Source organism: Cebus imitator, unplaced genomic scaffold (genome assembly GCF_001604975.1).
Source record: "Cebus imitator isolate Cc_AM_T3 unplaced genomic scaffold, Cebus_imitator-1.0 Scaffold495, whole genome shotgun sequence".
NCBI lineage: Eukaryota > Metazoa > Chordata > Mammalia > Primates > Cebidae > Cebus > Cebus imitator.
The window spans coordinates 1,088,115-1,109,091 of NW_016107810.1; the positions used below are offsets into that span (position 1 = coordinate 1,088,115).

The 20,977-nt window shown below is 50.1% G+C and overlaps 1 protein-coding gene across 1 annotated transcript in view; it reads left to right on the top strand.

Moving 5' to 3' along the window:
• The window catches only part of INPP5A (inositol polyphosphate-5-phosphatase A), a 233,661-nt gene that overhangs the window by 134,720 nt on the left and 77,964 nt on the right, over window positions 1–20,977 (top strand). The window contains exon 5 of the mRNA XM_037733137.1: window positions 16,004–16,067. Within this exon, the coding sequence (XP_037589065.1) occupies window positions 16,004–16,067 (64 nt within the window). The remainder of the gene's footprint in view (window positions 1–16,003; window positions 16,068–20,977) is intronic.

Below are 20,977 nucleotides of genomic sequence, written 5' to 3' on the forward strand. Positions count from 1 at the left end.
GAGCGCTGCGTCCCGTTAGGTGGCCCTTACCCGAGGCGCTGCGTCCCGTTAGGTGGCCCTTACCCGAGCGCTGCGTCCCGTTAGGTGGCCCTTACTGAGCAGTGTGATCCACACACATTATTTCATTTATTCCTTCATGTAGAAATATTTGAATCATAGCAGCCCCGTTTTTCTTGCTTTCTTTTTTCCCCTTCTCTGTGAGCATCAAGTTTTAGGTCATGCCCTTATCACTCAGCAGTTGGACAGGCAAAGTGGCCGCATTTTTAAAAGGTGGAACAGAGGCTTTAATGATACTATGTATTTGCCCAAATCACACGGCTAGAAACTGCAGAGATGCAAACTGAATTAATAAGCTACAGATAGGCTTGGAGAAAATATTAAAAGAAGGCATGGAGAGACCAGGCCCAGGTAGGAAGGGGAGTGGGGACGTGAAAGGTGTGGCTCCAACCACGTGCAGCTGGACCTTAGAGAGAACACAGAGCGGGGAGTGGACGTCGTTTTTGAAGAGATGATAAATCACTGTTTTCCAAACTTAGGAACACCTGTATTCGCTTGTTTTCACACTGATAAACACATACCCGAGACTGAGCAGTTTACAGAAGAAGGAGGTTTAATATGAACTTACAGTTCCACATGGCTGGGGAAGCCTCACAGTCATGGCAGAAGGAGGAACAAGTCCCACCCTCCATGGATGGCAGCAGGCAAAGAGAGCTTGTGCAGGGAACTCCCCGTGTAAAACCATCAGATCTCCTGAGACCCACCCACACCGGGAGGACCTGCCCCCATGATCCAGTTACCTCCCACAGGGTCCCTCCCGCAACATGTGGGAATTCAAGGTGAGATTTGGGTGGGGACACAGCCAAACCATATCATTCCACCCTGGCCCCTCCCAAATCTCATGTCCTCATATTTCAAAACCAGTCTCCAACCCAAGGACTATTTCATAAAGTCAGCAATACTTAAATGCGGATGGGAAGTCAATACATCTTACGCCACACGTTAAAGGAAAAGGAAATAAAATGAAGATATTTTCTTAGTACAAGTGCCTACGTGCACAAACGTGATTTTAGCACAAGCAGGAGGAAATCCTCATGACAATGACAGTCCTTGTGTCTGAAGCTGGTCATGTGGTCCCAGCTGGTGCTCACGAGTACCTGCTTCTGCTGTGCGTTCTGTAAACCCTTTGCCTTCAGCAAGCACCTCAGCAGGCCATGTTTTTTTTTTCCTGGTGGAATGTCCCAGACCTTCATTCCTGAAGGGTCTGGACCATTTGTAGTCCTGCCTGGATTGGGCTGTTGCATGGTGATACTAAGAGATGCCCTGGTGGATTGCCTGTGTCCCATGCATACTCCGTTGCAGAGTCGCAGACTGATTTCATCTTGATAGTCTGGGTCAATCATCCCAACACTGTCCCTCCCTCCCTAGCCTGTTGACTTAAAGGTAGGAGGAGCCCAAAGTGCCCAGGTGGCAACTTAACTTCCAGTTCAGTGGAATCGTTGCCGTGTCCCCTGGTGGCAGCGTTCCTCCCTCTGGAACTAAGACCTCTAGGCCAGCAGAATGTAATGTCGAGGGAACAGGAAGCAACAGTTTTGCTAGTGGATCACTAGTGGTGATGGTGAGTGGTGCCACTTTCACTTCCACCTCTTGATTCCTGGACACATGAATCCTGGCTATGGGAGAAACAGTACCAGAGCATGCAGAGCCTCCTGGAGTACTTTGCCCAGCGCTGCAAAGTGTTGTCCCGTGACGTGGTAATTGTGCCTTTGAAAGGCCATTCAGTTGACCGTTCTGTCAGTCCAGCTGCTTCAGGATGATGGGGAACGTGGTAAGACAGTGAATTCCGTAAGCATGAGCCCACTGCTGCCCGTCTTCAGCAGTAAAGTGAGTGCCTTGGTCAGAGGCAATGCTGTGTGGAATACCGTGATGGTGGATGAGGCACGCCGTGAGTTCAGGAATGATAGATAGTCTTGGCAGAAGCATTGGGTGCAGGATAGGCAAACCCATATCTGGAGTACGTTTCTACTCCAGTGAGGACAAACCGCTGCCTTTTTCATGATGGACGAGGTTAAATTACGTAGATGGCAGAAACAGCCTGCCGCCAGGTCGCCAGCTGATCACCCTGAGGATCAGTGCCACAGCGAGGGCTCAGTGATGGTCTCTTCTGCTGGCAAATTGGGCACTCCGCAGTGGCCGTAGCCAGCTCAGCCGTGGCGAGCGGAGGTCCATGTTGCTGAGCCCATGCCTTACCTCCATCCCTGCCACCAGGGCCACTTCGTCCATGGGACTATTGGGCAATGACGGGGTGGCTGGGAAAGAGGCTGAGTGATGTCCACAGAATAGGTCGTCCTATCCACTTGATTATTAAAATCCTCCTCTGCTGAGGTCACTCACTGGTGAGCACTCACATGGGATGCAGATATCTTCATGGTCTTTGGCCACTCAGGTCCATCCACATACCTCTTCCCAAATTTCTTTGTCACCAATTTTTTAATCGTGCTTCTTCCAAGTCCCTGACCATCCAGCCAAGCCATTGGCTCCAGGCTGTGAATGAGTGTATAATTGTGCATCTGGCCCTTTCTCCTTCCGTGCAAAGTGCACAACCAGGTGCACTGCTCGAGGGTCTTCCCTCTGGGAAGATTTCCCTTCAGCACTGTCTTTCAGGGATGTCCTGGAAAGGGGCCGTGGCACTGCAGTGTCCACTCTCGGTGGGGCCTGCGTGTCGCTCAGAACCGTCTGTGAACCAGGCCTGGGCTTCTTTTCCCCTGTCAGCTGATCATGGGGACTCCTCATGAGGCTACTGGTGCAGGCTGGGGGAGAGAAGGCAGGGTGGCAGGAGTGGGGACGTCCCATGGGCATTGGAGCCACTTCCTCATGTAACTTACTTGTGCCTTCAGGACCTGCTGGAGCCCAATCACGTATATTCTGCTTCTATCTGATGATGTGGCTGGGTGGGTCAGAAAGCACGCAGCCCCGTGACAGGCAGTTCAGGTCACATGGTGACTCTACGACCCATAGTCAAACATTCAGCTTCCACCAAAGCCCAGCAACAGGCCAAGAGCTGTCTCTTTAAAGGAGAATAGTTATCTGCAGAAGATGTCAGGGCCTTGCACCAAAATCCTAGAGGCCTCGCTGTGATTCACCTGGGGGCCGGCCCTGCCAAAGGCTCCAGACAGCATCCCTACCTGCACTGACACCTCGGGCACCATTGGATCTGCTGGGACACGTGGCCCAAGTGGCAGAGCAGCTTACACAGCAGCCCGGACCTGTTGCAGAGCCTCCTCCTTTTCTGGACCCCACTCAGAGCTCCATACCCAAAGCCCATAAAGTTGGGAATCCTAGTCAATCCCTAGCAGGATTTAAAAAGTAAGAAGCCATACCCAGCCAGATTATAACAAAACAAGAAAACCGCAGAGAGCGTGGGAGTGTGTTCCAGTCACCCCGACAGGCCACCTTCCCGTTCCTGCAGAGACGGTCACCGCAGGGACATGCAGCTGCGCCTTCCGTGTCCTGGAAGGAAGTGTCAGCAAAGGGTCCTGGCCAGCAAAACACCTCTTAAGATTGAAGGTGAAATACACACTTTAGCTCAAATGAAAGGCAATAAATGCTAAAGGATGTTCTTCAAACGGAGAATAAATGATCTCAGATGAAGCAGAGATGAGCAGGAACGAGACACCACAGCAGTGGTGGGAAGGGGCAAATGGCGGGGAGTGCTGGGTGTGTAAACCGAGGCACCGCCTGCAGGTTGACATGCGGAGAGAAGGCAGTTCACCTGGGGACCGCGCATGGAATGGGCATTCCAAGGGCCTTGCCGTGCTCGGGACAGTGAACGTCACAGGGACGGTTTCATCGAAGCATCGGGACCCTGGTCAGGGGCCAGAGGGAGTGTGTGCCCTTGGAATACAGCTGTTTTAGCATTTCCGTGAACCAGGAACTAAGTTAAATTATGTAGATGGCAATTTTCCAATATAATTGACATTTAAAAATCAATTAAGCCTTTTGAGTAGCGTTTGATATGCCCTGAGCTTTTCTACTGGCAGAAGGTATTTGGTAAACAGCTTGTGTCCAGTGTTGGCCTTCCCTTGAAGTGCATTTTACCTTAATTATTCTATATCTGTAATGCACAGAACCTGTTTCTGCAGAACATTTATACGGGAAATGTAATTGAAAAGCTAATGATTTTTGGAAGACAAAAGGTAAAAGTCAGAGCCATTTTAATTAGGATGCAAACCCCTTACATAATTTAATTGGCATAAAAGTTTATTGATTTACTTTTATAATCATTTATACATAGAAAATATAACTTAATAAATTTCATAATTAAAACTAGTTATTTTAAGAGTGATGTTTTTCTTTGTTCATTATTGAAATTTTCAATTTGTAAAATATTTGTTATTAAAAAATAGCATGTGTGCTGCACATGAATCTCACTTTGAGGAGAAATTGTTTCTAGGTGATGTGAGCTTAGAATGAGTTGTGCATGCTGTAGGGAAACGCCTCGTTTCTCGTGAGCCCTGTGGAAACGCCCTAGGCTGTCTTGTCTTCCTGTGGCCGAGGCTGCCGTCTGGCCCGCCGTCATCTGTGGGTCAGGACCTTTCCACCTGCCTCCCCACCCTCCAGATGAAATAGGCACAGGGAGTTTACTTTCTTTTCCTTTTTGTTTGGCATCAGCTCATGAAATATATTAAATCAGACAAAAGTCAATAGAGATTTCCCTTTTGAAAGGCCAGGTCCAGGATCATGTGCTGAACACAAGCAGGTAGCTGTGTGGGTCGGGGCTGCCTGAACCGCCACTGGCCTACAGGCCGTGCTGTCCAGGGCCAGAGCTCCGTTCCCCGCGCCCCTGATGAGATGGCAGCCCTGGGCACCTGTGGCCGCTCCCTCCTCCTGACTCAGCTCCCAGATGCCACCTGTGCGTGGTCCTTCCTGCCCTAGCCCCTGACCAGCCCCGCCTGTTTCCCCTGTGGCTCCTTGTCCCACTGACTGCTGGCTCTCACCTGCTCCTGCCTCTCTCCAGTAGTGGCCTCAGTCCAGTGCTCGGCCCTGCCCTTTTCTCTGGTTCTAGCTTCTCCTCAGCAAGCTGAGCCTTCCCCAGCTTTGAGGACCATTCACAGGGTGACCCCCAGCGTCACCCAGGCCTCTGTCCTGAACTGCAGAGCCACAGGCTCAGGCACCTTTGATGTCTCCCTGGGGTGTCTGAAGCTGATTCAGCCTCTGCAGGTCCATGGCTGGGCATGGTCTCTCCAGAGCCTATCCCAGTCCTGCCTGCTGGGGCACCAGCGCCACAGGCCCCCTTGCCACTCCACCGTCTCAGGCTCTGGCCGTCTGGTCACCGATATATGTTACATGCCTGAGAACATATGTGGCACAGAGAAAGGAGAAAGTGCCAGACGTGTGTTTGTGGAATGAGTGGGTGATGAGTGAATTCTCTCAGAAAGGGTGGGTGTCCTTAGACCGGCCGATGGCTTTGCCCCTGGTGTGGCAGGGAGCCCAGTGCCGGTTCCAGGCGAGAAGCCAGGGCTGCTGCTCACCTCGCTGCCCTTAGACGCAGCCCCTTTGAATGAGAAGGCCGCCTGAGGCTGGTTTGCAGGCTGTCTCATTCCGTTTCAGTACTCCTCACTGTGGTAATAGGAAATGTGATCGGGTGCACTCTTCCGGGGGATTTCTCGTGGCGGGCGAGGGCGATTAGGCCGCTGTTGTGTGGCGTGTTTACCCTCACGTCAGCATGACTGGTGTCCATGCAGGCAGACGAAGCCCCGGTCCTTCCTGGGCTGCCTAATTGGGGATGTGACATCCAGGAGCCGTGACAGGGTTCAGCACCCCATTCGCAGAACGCCAGCTTCCACGGGGCACGCTTCATAAAATGCTCTTTAATTCAGGAACAGAATATCATTAGCTTGGTAAGTGGATGAATACAATGGACAACCAATTTAATTAACCTCTAGTGTGGACTGTCGGACAGGAGGCAGAATGAGATTATGTGTGCAGCTCTCCAGCCGGCAGCCAGCCCGGAGAGGGCCTCAGCGGGAGGGTCGGACGCGGGGACACCTTGGTGCCGTCATCCCATGTGTGGCCCCAGGAGCTGAAATTGGAAAGTCAGTGCTTTGTAAATAAGTCAGCTCTCATTCTGAGGTAGTCCCAGAGCTCCTCTGAGAGCGGACGGTCACAGCCCCCGCGTGCTGCCCATGGGTGGCGCTGGGGAGTGGGCAGTGGTGAGGACACCACCCCGTCCAGTTGGGTTGGCCGCCGTGAATTCATTATATAGGAAAAGATCGATGAAGCTCTACATTGATTTAAACAAAAGCTTTGTTTCATTTATTATTGTTTATAATCTAATGAATGTTATTGTAACTTTGCTTTGATTTATTACTCAATCTGTTAAATTGTTTTAAAACCAGGCGTCTTGGGACTTCCCTTTGTGATATGGTTAAATGTGTGACTTTGTGAGCGCATTCAGCTTCTCGGGATCACTGTGAGCCTGTGACTTGGGTTATGCCTTGAGACCTGAGCCAAGGGTTCTGTCTACTGGTCCCGAGCTGCTGCCGCTCAGCTGGGCGCCCTGAGGGCGTGGCGGCTCTTTGATTGCCCAGGATCTGTGGAATTCCTGCTGTGGTCCAGGCATTGTGGTGGAGGACTCAGAGGTGCCCAGGCCACATGCCTGCCCTCAGGCGGCTTCCCTTCCCTTAAAGAATTCAGATGAGGAGGCCAGTGAGTGCTGGAATGTGCAGCGCCTTGAAGGAAAGGTGGGGACTGGGGCTGCCAAGCCTCTACCCAGATTAGGCAATCAAGACGGCTGCTTGAAGGAAGCTGCATTTCCACAGAGACCTGAAGCAGCAGGGACTTCATGTGAGAAAAAGCTGGAAAGGGGGCGGCAGCACGGCCGCCCTCCTGACAGGACGACGCACCTCCTCAGGCCCAGATGACCGGTGGGGCTGGAGCTCTGCTAGCTCTGTCAGCTGGGCGTGGAGGGCCACAGGACAGCTGGCGAGGCCACGTGGCTGGGAGGACGTGCAGTGGCAGGGTCAGAGGTGCTTGTGGAAAAGGCCACCCTGGTGCCCGGGAGAGAAGAGACTGAGGGGGCTGCAGCTGTGGGAGAGGCAGAGGCCCCGCTGGGAGACAAGAGAGGTGGCGTGGGGCAGTGCAGAGAAGTGGAAGGCTAGAGACGGACGGGGTCCTGCCATCCAGAGTCTGTGGGAGGAACGGACGTTTGAGGGAGGCATATGGACAGGATGCTGGAGGAATCTGGGGAGACTTGGTTTCCAGTGGGAGCGGGGGGCGGGGCAGGGGGAGGAGGTCCCAGATCCTGAAAGGCTGTACTTGTCACGAGAGACCCAAGCGGGAACTGTGCAGCCACCAGCCCGGGAGGCCCCACGCTGTGCGCACAAGAACTGCCCGCTGGAAGATGGGACGGACCGGCCACCCAGCGGGAGGGGTAGGAGGAGGGGAAGGGCTCACAGGGCACCCTGAGCAGGTCCAGAGCGCTGGTATTGCCGCGTAGGAGGGGATCAGAGGGGGAGGATATGGAGTCTCGCCGCCCAGAAGTGACAGAATCTGGAGGAGCGGGGTGGGCGTGAGAAGGAAGTAATTCTAGATTATATTTAAAAATTTAAAAATCTACAAAATGAGATTGGAAAATGGGCAAAGGATAGTAAGAATTCACAGAGGAAACCTAAATTGCCAGTAATCTCAAGAAGAGATATTCTAGACACACAGATCGTGGAGCAGAGGAGAGCCAGGACCCACCCTCCCCGGCGGCCAGGTGACATCTGACCAGGGTGCCAAGAACATTCCATGGGAAAGGACAGCTCCAGCCAGTGGTGCTGGGAAAGCTAATGTCCCACAGGCAGAAGAATGAAGCTGGACCTCGCATTACATCACGTACAGAAGTTAAATGAGTCTGACCTAAAACTAAAATATTTAGAAGAAAACATGGGCCGGAACCTTCATGATACTGGATTTGGTGATGATTTGTCGGATGCAGCACCAAAGGCACAAGCAGCAAAAGGAAAAGAGACAAATCAGACCACATTAAAATCCAACGCTTGGCCGTGTGCGGTGGCTCACACCTGTAACCTTAGCACTCTGGGAGACTGAGGTGGGTGGATCATGAGGTCAGGAGTCAGAGACCAACCTGACCAACGTGGTGGAACCCGGTGGTCTCTACTAAAAATACAAAAAAAAAAAAAAAATTAACTGGGCATGGTGGCATGCGCCTGCAGTCCCAGCTACTCAGGAGGCCGAGGCAGGGGAATTGCTCTAACCTGGGAGGCAGAGCTTGCTGTGAGTGAAGATCATGCCACCGTACTCCAGCCTGGGCAACAGAGCAAGACTCCATCACAAAAAAATAAATAAATAAGTAAAATGCAACCACTGTGTGCATCCAAAGACAACATCAACAGAGTAAAAAGGCAACCACAGAACGGGAGAAAATATCTGCAAATCATAACTCTGATAAGGAATTACTACCCAGAATATATAGAGAACTCCTAAAACTGATCAACAGCAACAACAAAACCCAACCTGAGTCAGAAAGTGGTTTGAACAGACGTTTTCCCTCCAAGGACGACGTGTGGACGGCTGGCAAGCTCGCAGGAAGGCACCAGGAACCCTTAGGGAAGGGCAGATCCAAACAGCCACTTCCTTTGTCAGTTTAAAAGGACCTTCGATGAACGAATACCTGATACCCATTAGGATGGCTGTTGTCAGAAAGCCCTGCAGACAGCAGCGTTGGTAAGGACGGGAGGAGGTTAGAGCCTTTGTGCACCATGGGTAGAAATACGCAGGGGCAGCCGCTGTGAACGTCGCAGCGATTATTCAAAAAGTGAAAAATAGAATTCCCGCCTGATTCAGCCATCCCACTTCTTGGTGCAGACCCCAGAGAACTGAGAGCACCGTCTCAGCAGGTGTTTGCATCCCATGTTCAAAGCGGCATTACTCACAACAGCAAAGTGTGGAAGCGATACCGTGGAATGTGATCCAGCTTAAACAGGAAGGACATTCTGGGAACCACTGCAACATGGCGGAAGAGCTTGGAGGACATTGTGCTAAATCAGGTAAGCCTGTCACAAACAGGCCGACACGCTATGATTCCACTCGCGTGAGGCTCTTGGATTAGTCAGAGTCACAGAGACAGAAAGTGGAAGGGTGGTTGCCAGGGGCTGGGGGAGCGGGAAGAGGAGCAGGTGCTGGGCGGGGACAGGCTCAGTGGGGAAGGTGGGGAACGTCCTGGAGGGGCAGGCATTCATTATGCACCTGAAGATGGTTACGAAGGTAAAGTTTGCACTGTGTGCATCTTACCACAGCCACACGTTTCCACGAAGGGGTGCACAGCTAAGCTAGTGTAGTGAAGATGCAAACCCAAACAAGAATGTCAAATTTCACACCTACCCAGCTGGCAAAAACTAGAGGCTGGCATTGGGCCATGGCAAGGATGCAGAACGTGGGTGTTGTCCTGATGAGACGGCTGGGGGGTCATCATGGCAGCGGGAGGGGCAATGTGGTGGCACCTGGGAGGGCACGTGTCTGCCGTGACCCAGCAAGGCCATCTGCGTATTACATACATATGCACACACGTTTAATTCATGAGTACACGTGTGTATTGTCCTATGAGGAGGGCACCCCTCTGCTGGCCCAGCAAGCCCCCCCGAAGGGTATGTCTATGTGTACACAGGTGCTTCTGATCTCTGACACACTTGCTCAAGAATACTGTGCAGGGATGATCATTGTGGCATCAATTATAATAGATAATTGGAAAGAGGCACGAGGAGTTTACTTCCTTTTCCTTTTTGTCTGGCATCGGCTTGTGAGGTATGTGATAGTAGTCTTTATGTGCAACAGAGGAATGGGTACATTACAGGGTTTTTTTTTTTTTTGAGACAAAGTCTCAGTTCCTTTACCGCCCAGGCTGGTGTGCAATGGCACTATCTTGGCTCACAGCAACCTCTGTCTCCCAGGTTCGAGTGTTTCTCGGCCTCAGCCTCCCGAGTAGCTGGGATTATAGGCATTCACCACCATGCCTGGCTAACTGTTGTATTTTTAGTAGAGGTGGGGTTTCGCCATGTTGGCCAGGCTGGTCTCGAACTCCTGACCTCAAGTGATCCACCCCCTTTGGCCTCCCAAGTTGTTAGGATTATAGGTGTGAGCCAGTGTGCCCGGCCAAATTGCAGTGTTTTTATATAGTGAATTATTATGTAGCATTCAAAATAAGCTAAAATAGAACTTTGGGGGAAAGCTTCCAAAGGTGAGGTTGATGAGAGGTGCCTGCTGGGGCCACACATCTTACCTGTTAATTCTGCTCAGCACCCTTAGGATGGTGGTCACCTCTCAGAGGGAGAGGACTGTGGCTTCGGGTGGGCTGCAGAGCCCATACCAGTGCACCTGCCCTCGTTTGCCCCCTGGGCTGGGCTGGGCTCCTCTGCCCCCTAGTGGACGCTGGGGCAGAATCGGGGTTCCGCGTCCTCTGCTCGTGCTGTGTATCCTCCTTGGCCAGGCACAGCCTCTCACCAATTCATTCTTCCCTTGTTATTTTAGTTATTTTATTCTTAATACAAACAGCGGCCATCTTTGAAGTCCCTGAGTGCCCTTCCATCTTCCTGTGTGCACCTGCCCAAGCCCACCTCCCTAGCCGCTCGCCCACCTCGCAGATAACCACTGTGCCGAATTCCGTGTTCATTCTTTCATTGCTTTTTTAATGTAATTGTACCATTGCTTTTTTTGGAGGGGGGGAGGTTTCAGCTCTTTTTGACTGTGTCTTTATCTTGGTATCATAACATCGGATGTTTGAGGAGCTGTCTTCTTTCTCAGCGTCCTTTGTGAAATCCACCTGTGTTTTTGGATGTAACTCTGATCTGTTTATTTTCCTTCCTGTGTCATGTTCTGTCACAGAAATATTTGAAATCTGATGGACCCATTTGCGTGTTAAGCATTAGGGTCATTTTTAGTTGGTGTGTTCAGAGGTCCTGCCATTGCATTCCCATACCTGTCTCCCGAGAGCTCCAGCATCTCTGAGAGAGGTCTGTGTGTGCATTCCATGTGTGTATATGGACATATGTATGTCTGCAGGTATGTGCAGATGTGTATGTGTATATATAGTTACGTGGATGTGGGTTATGTATATCTCTGTGTGTGTGTGTGTGTACATGTGTGTGTGCATACGTGTGTATGTACATGCATCTGTGTACATGCATGTGTGTGTGCATATGTGTGTATGTGTGTACACACGTGTGTGTGTGCAGGAGTTTCTCTCAGGTTTGAAGCAGCCTCGAGGGTGTGGGGTTGTGAGTTCACAGGACATGCCGTGTCCCCGTGGCTCCTGTCATCTGTCACTCATTAGTCGCTGTGAACCTGAGTGTCTTCTCATTTCTCCTGTATTAACTACAAGGGAAGAGCAAATGTGGGAGCGTGCAGCTGGGGAAGGAGTGGGCTGCAGGTGAGGCGACTCATGTTTAGTAATCTCCCGACTCTCCTTTAACACAAACGAGGTTCTCTATTTTGCTGCAGGCTTGATTAGTTACTAACAATATATTCTGAAGTTTTTCTTCCTGCTCCTAGATCTATTTTATATATAAAAAAACTGGAGGTAAAAACACTTAATCTGTGGAAATAAGGAAATGTTGTGCTGCCTCAGGTGAGACAGGAGCCGTCAAATGCTGCCGCTCCCTTTTCTGAGTCACCTCTGATGGGCACAGTCAGCCTTAGTCAGGACCCCCTGGGCTGCGGGCTGTGCCCTCCCCCCAACACTGTTTCCCTTCCCAGTGGCAGAATGCAGCAGCCTCAGGCTCCACGCAGATCCCCGGGGGTGCACTGGGAGTGCACTGGGAGCCCCCACCTGCGGTCACACCCCTGACGTGGTTGGAACTGGCAGGGATGCTGGTGGCATAGAGGAAGGGCCCTGCCGTCCCCCCGGGGCCGCACGTGAGCACCACGTGTGCGTTTCCCCTGTGTGACTTGGGCAGAACAAGTGCTCCTGTGCATGCCTTACTGCGAGGTCCGTGTGACTTGAGTTTCAGGAATCGGTTCTGCTTTGTGGACGAACAAGCCGGACGCAGAAGACCGGGTTAATGATGTGTGCTTTGGCCGTTCACCTGATTGTGGAAATGATAAATAACTGGCTATCTGACTTGTTTGCAAATAAAAAGTGATGGAGTTGTTTCCAATGGCGGCTTTGTGTTCCTGCCTTGTCAGCCTCTGCCCCGGCCTGAGTCATCCCGAGCCTGGGAGCCACTGGCTCCGTCCAGGAGGTGGGACCCCGCTCAACAAACACGGGCTTTGTGATTGCACCGTGCCTGCAGGGACCCGCTGTTCTTTCTGAATGTGTGAGAGGTGGTCTGCCCTCGCCCTGAGTTGGCTATGTTTGCAAAGTGGGCCTGCTGCTATCAGAATTCAACTCCCGAAATCAAGCTAAGTGACATGGTCTGGCCATTTGTCACAGGACCAGACTCCCACTGAAGCTGAAAGCTTGTTTTAACAGCATTTGCAAAAAATCCATTTTCACTAGCCACCTCTGTGAGAGGCACGGAGCTACCATGGTGTGCAGGGTTCCTAGTGCCCTGGTCGCCAGTTGGTGTGGGTGCCTGATGGGTGGTGATGGAGCTTGAGTTGCGGTGGGATTCTGATGGGTGGTGATGGAGCTTCTGTTGGTGTGGGATTCTGATGGGTGGTGATGGAGCTTCAGTTGCTGTGAGATTCTGATGGGTGGTGATGGGGCTTCAGTTGGTGTGGGATTCTGATGGGTGGTGATGGGGCTTCAGTTGGTGTCGGTTTCTGATGGGTGGTGATGGAGCTTCAGTTGGTGTGGGATTCTGATGGGTGGTGATGGTGCTTCAGTTGCTGTGAGATTCTGATGGGTGGTGATGGAGCTTGAGTTGGTGTCAGTTTCTGATGGGTGGTGATGGGGCTTCAGTTGCTGGGGGATTTCTGATGGGTTGTTGTGCAGCGTCAGTTGGTGTAGGAGCCTGATGGGTGGTGATGGAGCCTTAATTGCCCATTAGCTCTCAGGCTGCCTGCAGATGCTTGGGTCCTACCAATGCAGCCCCAGCCAGGGCGCAGGTTCACAGGGGCCTGTGTCTTCTGTGTGGCCTGCACCTGCTCCACTCCTTGGTGCCCCCGGGGCTTGACTGTGTCCAGTGAGGGCGCTTCCCGGCTGCGCCTTGGCCTCCGGGGGTGGAGGACTCCGCCATGTCGGCAGTCATAGCAGAAACATCACAGCCACCGGCTGCATTTCACTGACGCAGAATTAATAGCACTCTTTACAGTCTTGTTTATAAATATGTAAAAAGTATTTTAACTGTTTTTAGCAAGAGGCAAGGAGTCAATATTCTCAGATGTGACAGACCCACTGTAGACACGTACTGTGGTCAGAAGCCTGGGCAAGCTGGGACTTCCTGTCCCTTGACAGGCTCCTGGCCCATCGTCCTGGTGTCTCTGATAAATGGGTGCTCTGAACCACATTGATAGGACGGGGTGAACACTGAAAAAGTTGGGTTGAACTCTGACTTTCAGTGTTCATTAGCCCTAATTATGGATTTTCTGACTATAAATTGCAGTTTCTACGCCTGCATTGGCAATTTATTTTTTGCTTATTTGTTACAAACTTAATAATATTCTGTTAGCTTTATCACATTCAGTGAGGTAATAGTTTAAATGTTTGCAGTAACATTTATTTACTTATGCTTTCTCAGAGTGCTTTCTCTAGCTGAGACAAATGAAGGGATGTCCTCTGTAAAGAAGGGCTGATGGCAGCTAAGGGGACGTTGCGTTTCATCCATGGGGCACAGGCCTACAGGGCATGGGCCTGTGGGGCACGGGTCTGTGGGGCACGGGTCTGTAGCTTCCTCTCTTGACTTTGTGCTGAATGTGGCTCATGACCTTCCTGCTGAAGAGGGTCTCAACTCTATTTTGCCAAAGAAAAGGCTGAACACTGGCTTTTTTATTTTCATTTTCTATATTTTTGAGATGGAGTCTCTGTCACCCAGGCTGGAGTGCAGTGGTGCGATCTTGGCTCACTGCAACCTCTGCCTCCTGGGTTCAAGCGATCCTCCTGCCTCAGCCTCCCAAGCAGCTTGGATTACAGGTGCCCGCCACCATACCCAGGTAATTTTTGTATTTTCAGTAGAGATGGGGTTTCGCCATCACCCCAGCCCGCCCTGTGCGGCATACATGTCCCGGGAGCAGAAGCTGTGCAGCCTCCAGGGGGCTTCTCATGTCGTGGGGACCATCCTCCAAACAGAGACGGCCTAACAGGCCCAGAGTTCTGACCCAAGGGCCCAGGGACTGTGGACAGGGACCAACCAGGCCAGAGTTACCAGCAACCTTGGCCCTCAGGAGGCCCAGAACAGGGACCCCTCACCACGCACTGCGCCCGCCACCCTGTGCCTCTGAGGGAACAGCGACCTCCTGAGCCCCAGTGTGGCGCACCCTCTTGTAGCCCTGCCCTACGATGGCCACCCCAGGGACCTGTGGTCCGGGAGGGAGCAGCAGCACATTTCCCTGGGAACTGCAGAGCCTGAAGCTTGGGCCTTAGAATTAGGTGGTGTTCAGATGGTGCCCTTGACTTTCTCAGAGAGGCATCAGCTCTGCAGCGCTGTCGGACAGATAGCAGGAAGCTCATGCTGGCGTGCTCAGGACGAGGGCTTGTGGGGTCACGGTTCTGCCCAAAGCAGAGCAAGAGCGCATGAGTGCGTGAGTCTGTGAAGTGTGTGTGTGAGCGAGTGCGTGCATGTGCATGTGTGTGCACGAGTGTGCAGGTGTGTGGGTGAGTGCCTGTGTGTGTGCTCAAGTGTGAGTGCATGAGTGCATAACAGTGTACCTGAGTGTGAGTGTGTGCAGGTGTGTACATGAATGTAACGAGTGTGTACAAGTGGGGCCTTGGAATTAGGTGATGCCTAGGCGTCGCCCTTGTGTTGCCCACAGGCTCGCACAGACAGTGAGGGTGCAATGCAGCCCGTGCTTTCAGCTGTTTGAGGACAGGCCCTTTCCAGAATGCAGAGCTGGGGTTAGAACCCTCAGTGGCTCAGCGTCTCTGTCCTGTGGGCCTGTGTGGACCGGTCACAGCTGGGCTCTCCACAGGCAGCCCTGACCTCCATCTGCCACTCAGCCTGTGTGCCCTCTTCGGCCCACCTGGCCTCGCCCCTTCAGAATCTCCCCTGCTTTGTTCCGGCACCTGCCACCCGCAGGGCACGCAGGTGTGTCCTGTGAGACAGGCTTGTTTGCTGAGTCAGGTTTATAAAGGTCTTACTTATAGACAGTGAGATTCGCCCTGTTTGGGGCACAGTTGGTGAGTTTTGACAAAGGTGTACAGTTTTATCGCTGCCCCAGAGTTATACCAGGCCCTTTGTTGAGGTTGCCAGATTTAGCAAAAGAAAAAAATACACGGAAATGACACACACGCCAATACGCACACACTGCATGCACGTATATACAGGTTCAAATGTAGAAACCAGCATGTGAAACTTAAGTTCAGATCAACAAGTCACTGCCGTGTGGCGTCCATCAAGACAGCGTGTAGCGTCCGGCCCCGTACTTTTGCCTTCTGTGGGGTGGAGAACAGAGGTCCCTGTGCTCTGCACCTGTTGGGCTGATTTGTGAGTGGGAGATACTGGCTGCTCCTGGGGCAATGGGGCCGGGCGGGGCCAGGTGGGGCCAGGTGCAGCAGGGCGGGGCTGGGTGCAGTGGAGCTGATGCTGGGGGGCCACAGGCCCCAGGACAGAGATGCGTGTCCGCGCCGGGAGGGTGTGGTCCACTCGACGCCCGGCCCGCGGGACCTGCACCCTGCTGGAGCCAGTACCCACCGCACGGCTCAGCACATGCCTTTAGCTTGGCGGAGTTTGGGTGTTGGCAGCTTACCTGTGCTGGACGTCTTGTGCCTCAGTAACTGTGATTAAATTACAACTGGTTAACTGTTGATCTAGCTAGTTTAAAATAGCTTATTTTATTTATTGTTAAAAACATTGCTTCAGAAATATTCCCAGAACCAGTTTCTCATTTGATTTCTCTTTTTGCTCCTCAGGCACTAGGAAGCTTTTATTTTCTTCACGAATCCTTAAAAAACATCTACCAATTTGACTTTAAAGGTAAGACTGCATGCATCTTCGGGATTCTGTCCTGGCGCCCGCCCCTCTCGGTGTCTGGCTTCCCCAGGCCCCTGCTGGCCTGTCTCTGTGAGCAGCCACTGTGGGCTGGGTGTCTTGAGCCACTGGCCAGCGGTCACTCCAGGGGTCTCCTGGACCTGTATTGGAGGCCCCTTGGCCGTCCCACACGGGCTCCCTGGCGTGGCTCTGGTGGGGATGTGACTTTCCCAGAGTAAAGAGGAAGGAAGAGTTAGTATCTGTGAGAAAATGAAAAGCCTAGTGAGAGGGTTGCACATTTCAGAAACAAGAATGGGTAGAAACAGTCCTCCGTGCTGTGAGCAGTGTCCCCATATGATGGGCACATGCTGCGTGTCTTCACAGAAAAGACTGGCCCTGAGACACTCCTGACATGAGCTGCCCTCTTCTGTTCATTTCTGTGTCGGGGACAGGCGAGGGAGTTATGCAGGGTGTGGCGCTTCCGTGCGTGCCCACGCGGTCTGTGCAGTGTCTGTGTGATGACTTCCCATTGGATGCTCCTGTTTCCTGTGTGTGTGAGTCCTGGAGCCCTACACAGCCTCCAGAGCAGGTCACACCCATCTGAAGTGCTCTGCACATTGTAGCAACTGTGGAGAGCCACTAACAATGTCATCGGGTTCAGATGCTGTGTGTGCTCCCTCTGGAGACGGTTGCCTCTTAGGAGACTGTGCAGCACAGTCTTATCTCAGTTGCCTGAGTGGTGATTTCATGGGCGATGAGAGCAAGATTCTGGCCCGCAGATTGATGTCTCACTGCCCTGTTACCTGACGATCTTCAGATCCTTCTAAATTCTAGCATCCGAGCCCTCCTAGGAGGCCCGTGGCAGGAACAGCCACACAGAATCGCAGGAGCTGGCTGGTGGCGCTCTTTGCTCCGTTTAAGGAGACACGGCACCTGCATGCTCCGTGCTCTGGCACCGAGCTGCCGCGAGAGTGGGGAGACAGGGGCACTCGGACGCCACGTGTGCCGCCGGAAGTTGGCACAAGGAGTTTGTGCATCAAGCCTCACCAAGCTCCAGATCCTTAGAAATTCTCTGTTTTCCAGTAACCATTCAAATACATATTTTACCACTAAGTTAAATCAGTCATGAAGTGGCTGGTGAACCTACGGTGTGTTTAAACCTGTACACGAGATACACACTTCACTCTAGCAAAACTTTCCCCGGGGCCCTCCCCACAGCAAAACTGACAAGAACAACATGAAGGGTGGGCAGCAAGCACCCACTGAAAAACACTGCCGGGAATGAAGCAGTGGCTCATCAGCAGACTAGATGTGGCTGAGGGAAGACTCAGCAAGCTGGAAGATATGTGTTAGAAACGTCACAAACTGAAAAGCAAGGAGGAGTAAGAATAGGTTTGAAAACCAGAAGAAAATGGCCAAGACCTGTGGGACAGCCTCCGCAGCTGCAGCTTGTGAGGGAACCGCAGCAGGACTAGAAGGAAAGGAACAGAAGGAAGATTTAACGTAGTAATACTTTAGAATTTTCCAAAATTTTTAACAGACACCAAACCACAGATCCAGAAAGCTCAACGAATGCCAACACCAAGCAGGGTAAATGCCGGAAAGTCGACCCCAGGCCACATTGTATGCAAACTTCAAAAAATCAAAGAAAAAAGAAAATCTTGAAAGAATCCAGAAGATTCCTTAGAGGTGAGGTGATTCCTTACCTATGAAGGGAAAAGGATGAGAATTACACTGGACCTTTTTTCAGAAACCATGCAAGAAGGAAGAGAGTGGTATGAAATATTTGAAGCATTATAAGGAGAAAATAATCAACCTCAAATTTTATGTTCAGAAAAAATTATTCTTCAAAAGTGAGGGATAAATTAGCTTTGTCAAATAAACAAAAATTCAAGTAATTTGTTGCCAGTAGACCTGCCTTACAAGAAATGCTAAAAGAAGTTCTTCAACAGAAGGAAATACGAGATAGGCCAGAAACTCTGCTTTACCTAAAGGGAAAAAAGCATTGGAGGGGGAGGAAGTGAAGACAAAATGAAATATCTTTTTCTTACCCTTAATTGATCTAGCAGATAACTTTTCAAAGTAATAGCCGCAGCCATGTGTTGGTTAACTGCAGCTTATGCATAAGGGGAATGAGTAATGGAAAGGACATGAGGGAGGAGCAGGGTGCTCTGTTACCAGAAACCTGTACTGTCGTTTTAAGGAATACTTCCTTATTTAAAAGTGGACTTGGATTAGTTGTGCATGTATATTGCAAACTCTATGGCAACCACTAAATTTTTTTTTAAAAGGAAGTATAATTGATATGTTAAGAGAAGACAGATAATGGAACCATATACAGTGTCCAGTGAAAGCCAGAGAAGGCAGAAATAGAAAGGGAGACCCAAAAGATACAAAGAACAAAGGCAACAAATAGAAAACTTACAAACATGGTAGCTATTACTCCAACTGTATCCGTGATCCCTTTAAATATGAATGGTCTAAATATACCAGTTAAAGGACAGAGATTGTACACAGGGTGGATTTTCAAAAAAATACCTATGTGTTGTCTTCTAGAGGCCCATTTAAAATATATGAACACCTAAAGATTAACAGATAGGGGATGGAGGAAAGTATACTGATCTAACATGAATCAAAAGAAGGCTGGGGGAGCCGTAGTAATTTATAGCATCAAATGCATGTATTAGAAAAGCAGAAAGATCTAAAGTCATTATCTAAGTTTGTACTTTAGGAAAGTAGAAAAAGAAAAGAAAATTAAACCAAAAGCTGAATATTTGAAAAAAATCAATAAAATGGGTAAACCTGTAGCCAGACTAAGAAAAAAAAGAAGACACAGATTACTAATATCAGAAATTATCAGAATAGGCAGAGCAGACTTCAGAGCCAGGAAAGTTTTCAGCAGTTAAGAGGGATATTACCTCATGATAAAAAGATCAGTTCTCCAGGAATAATTAACAACCCTTAATATCTAGGTGCCTAACAACTAATCAGATCTGTTCAGATCCTGTTCAGATTACTAGATAATCTGAACAGGTGTGTAACTATTAACAAAATTGAATCAGTAATTAATAACCTTCTAAAAAAGAAAGCACCAGACCCAGATGTTTTCACTAGTGAATTCTATCAAGCATTTAAGGAAGAAATTATACTGATTCTCTACAATCTCTTCCAGAAAATATAAGCAGAGGATAAACATCCTAAATCATTCTAGGAGGCCAGCATTACCCTAATACTAAAACCAGATAAAGACATTACAAAGAAGGAAAACTATGAATTGTAAAAAAATTGCTCAACAAAATTCTTAACAGTCAGTTATATATTAAGACCAACTGAGATTTACTCCAGGTATACAGGCTGGTTCAGCATTTAAAAAATCAATTAGTGTAATCCATCACAGCAACAGGCAAAGAAGGAAAATTACGTGATCATAGAATAGATACAGAAAAAGCATTGCACAATATCCACATCTTTTCACAATTAAAAAAAAAAAAAGCTCCCAGCAAACTAGGAATAGAGGGGAACTTCCTCAACTTGACAAAGAAAAGCTGCAAACATCCTCCAATGAATTCCACACTTAATGAGAAATTAGAAGCTTTCTTATAAGGTCGGGAACAAGGCAAGGACCCCCTTCTCCTACTTCTCTTCAACATCTTCTTGAAAATCTTAGATGAAGTAATAAGACAAGAAAAGGAAATAAAAGCCATATTGATGGGGTGATGGGAGTTAGAACTATTTTTGTTCTCAGATGATGTGATTATGTCAGGAATCTCAAAGAGTCAGCAACAGCAACACACAAACCTGGTACTAATGAGCACTTGTAGCAGCCCTGCAGCATGCAAAGCTGATATCCAGAGTCAGTTGCTTTCCTATATTGCGGCAATGAACAGGTGGAATTTTAAATTAAAAACAGAAATGCCATTTAAGCACAAACCAAAAGGAAGTACTTAGGAATAAATCTAATAAATTACATACAAAATCTCTATAAGGAAAACTATAAAACTCTGATGAAAGAAATCAAAGAAGATCTAGATAAATGGAGAGAAATTTTTTCTTTGTGGATAGCGCTATGGTTGGAAAGCAGGTGCCCTCCCAAATCCATCTGCTGACCCCTGTCCCCTACGGTGATGGTGTTATGATGTGGGGCCTTGGAGGCTAATTAGAGTGTGAGTCAGAGTCCTCATAAATGGGATAGGAGCCCTTATGAAAGAGGCCGGGAGCTCTTTTGTCCCTTCCCACACGTGAGGACATGCGAACGGCACGTCTATGAGGAGCAGGCCCTCACCAGAACCTCATCTCCTAGCACCTGACCTTGGACTTCCCACCCCCCAAAACTGTGAGAAAGACATGTATTTTGTTTACAAAGCACACAGTCTGTTTTATTGTAGCTGGACTAAAACAGACGGGAAAGCCCAGCACTGTCCAGGGTTCAGCCTTCCCAAGCCAAGCTGTAGATTCAACACAGCACCAGCAAGGTGCATCATGCCTGCTGGCACATTGACTGTAAGGGTCACGTGGAAAGCAAAATGTCCAGAATAGCCCAGAGTTTTGAAGAAGAGCAGAGTCAGAGACCACACTTCCCAGCTTCAAGACTTGCTATTCCACCTTGTAGGTGAATGGGCAAGCAGACGGTGGCATGTCAGTGCCACGGAATGTTATTGGTGATAAAAAGAAATGAGCTTTAGCTGCAAGAAGACATGGAGGAACCTGACCCATATGCTGTGAATGAAAGAAGCCAACCTGGAAAGGCCACACTGTGTGGCTCCAGCTGTGACAATGGAAAGGCCGCGCTGTGTGGCTCCAGCTGTGATACCGGAAAGGCCACGCTGTGTGGCTCCAGCTGTGACACCGGAAAGGCCGCGCTGTGTGGCTCCAGCTGTGACACCGGAAAGGCCGCGCTGTGTGGCTCCAGCTGTGAC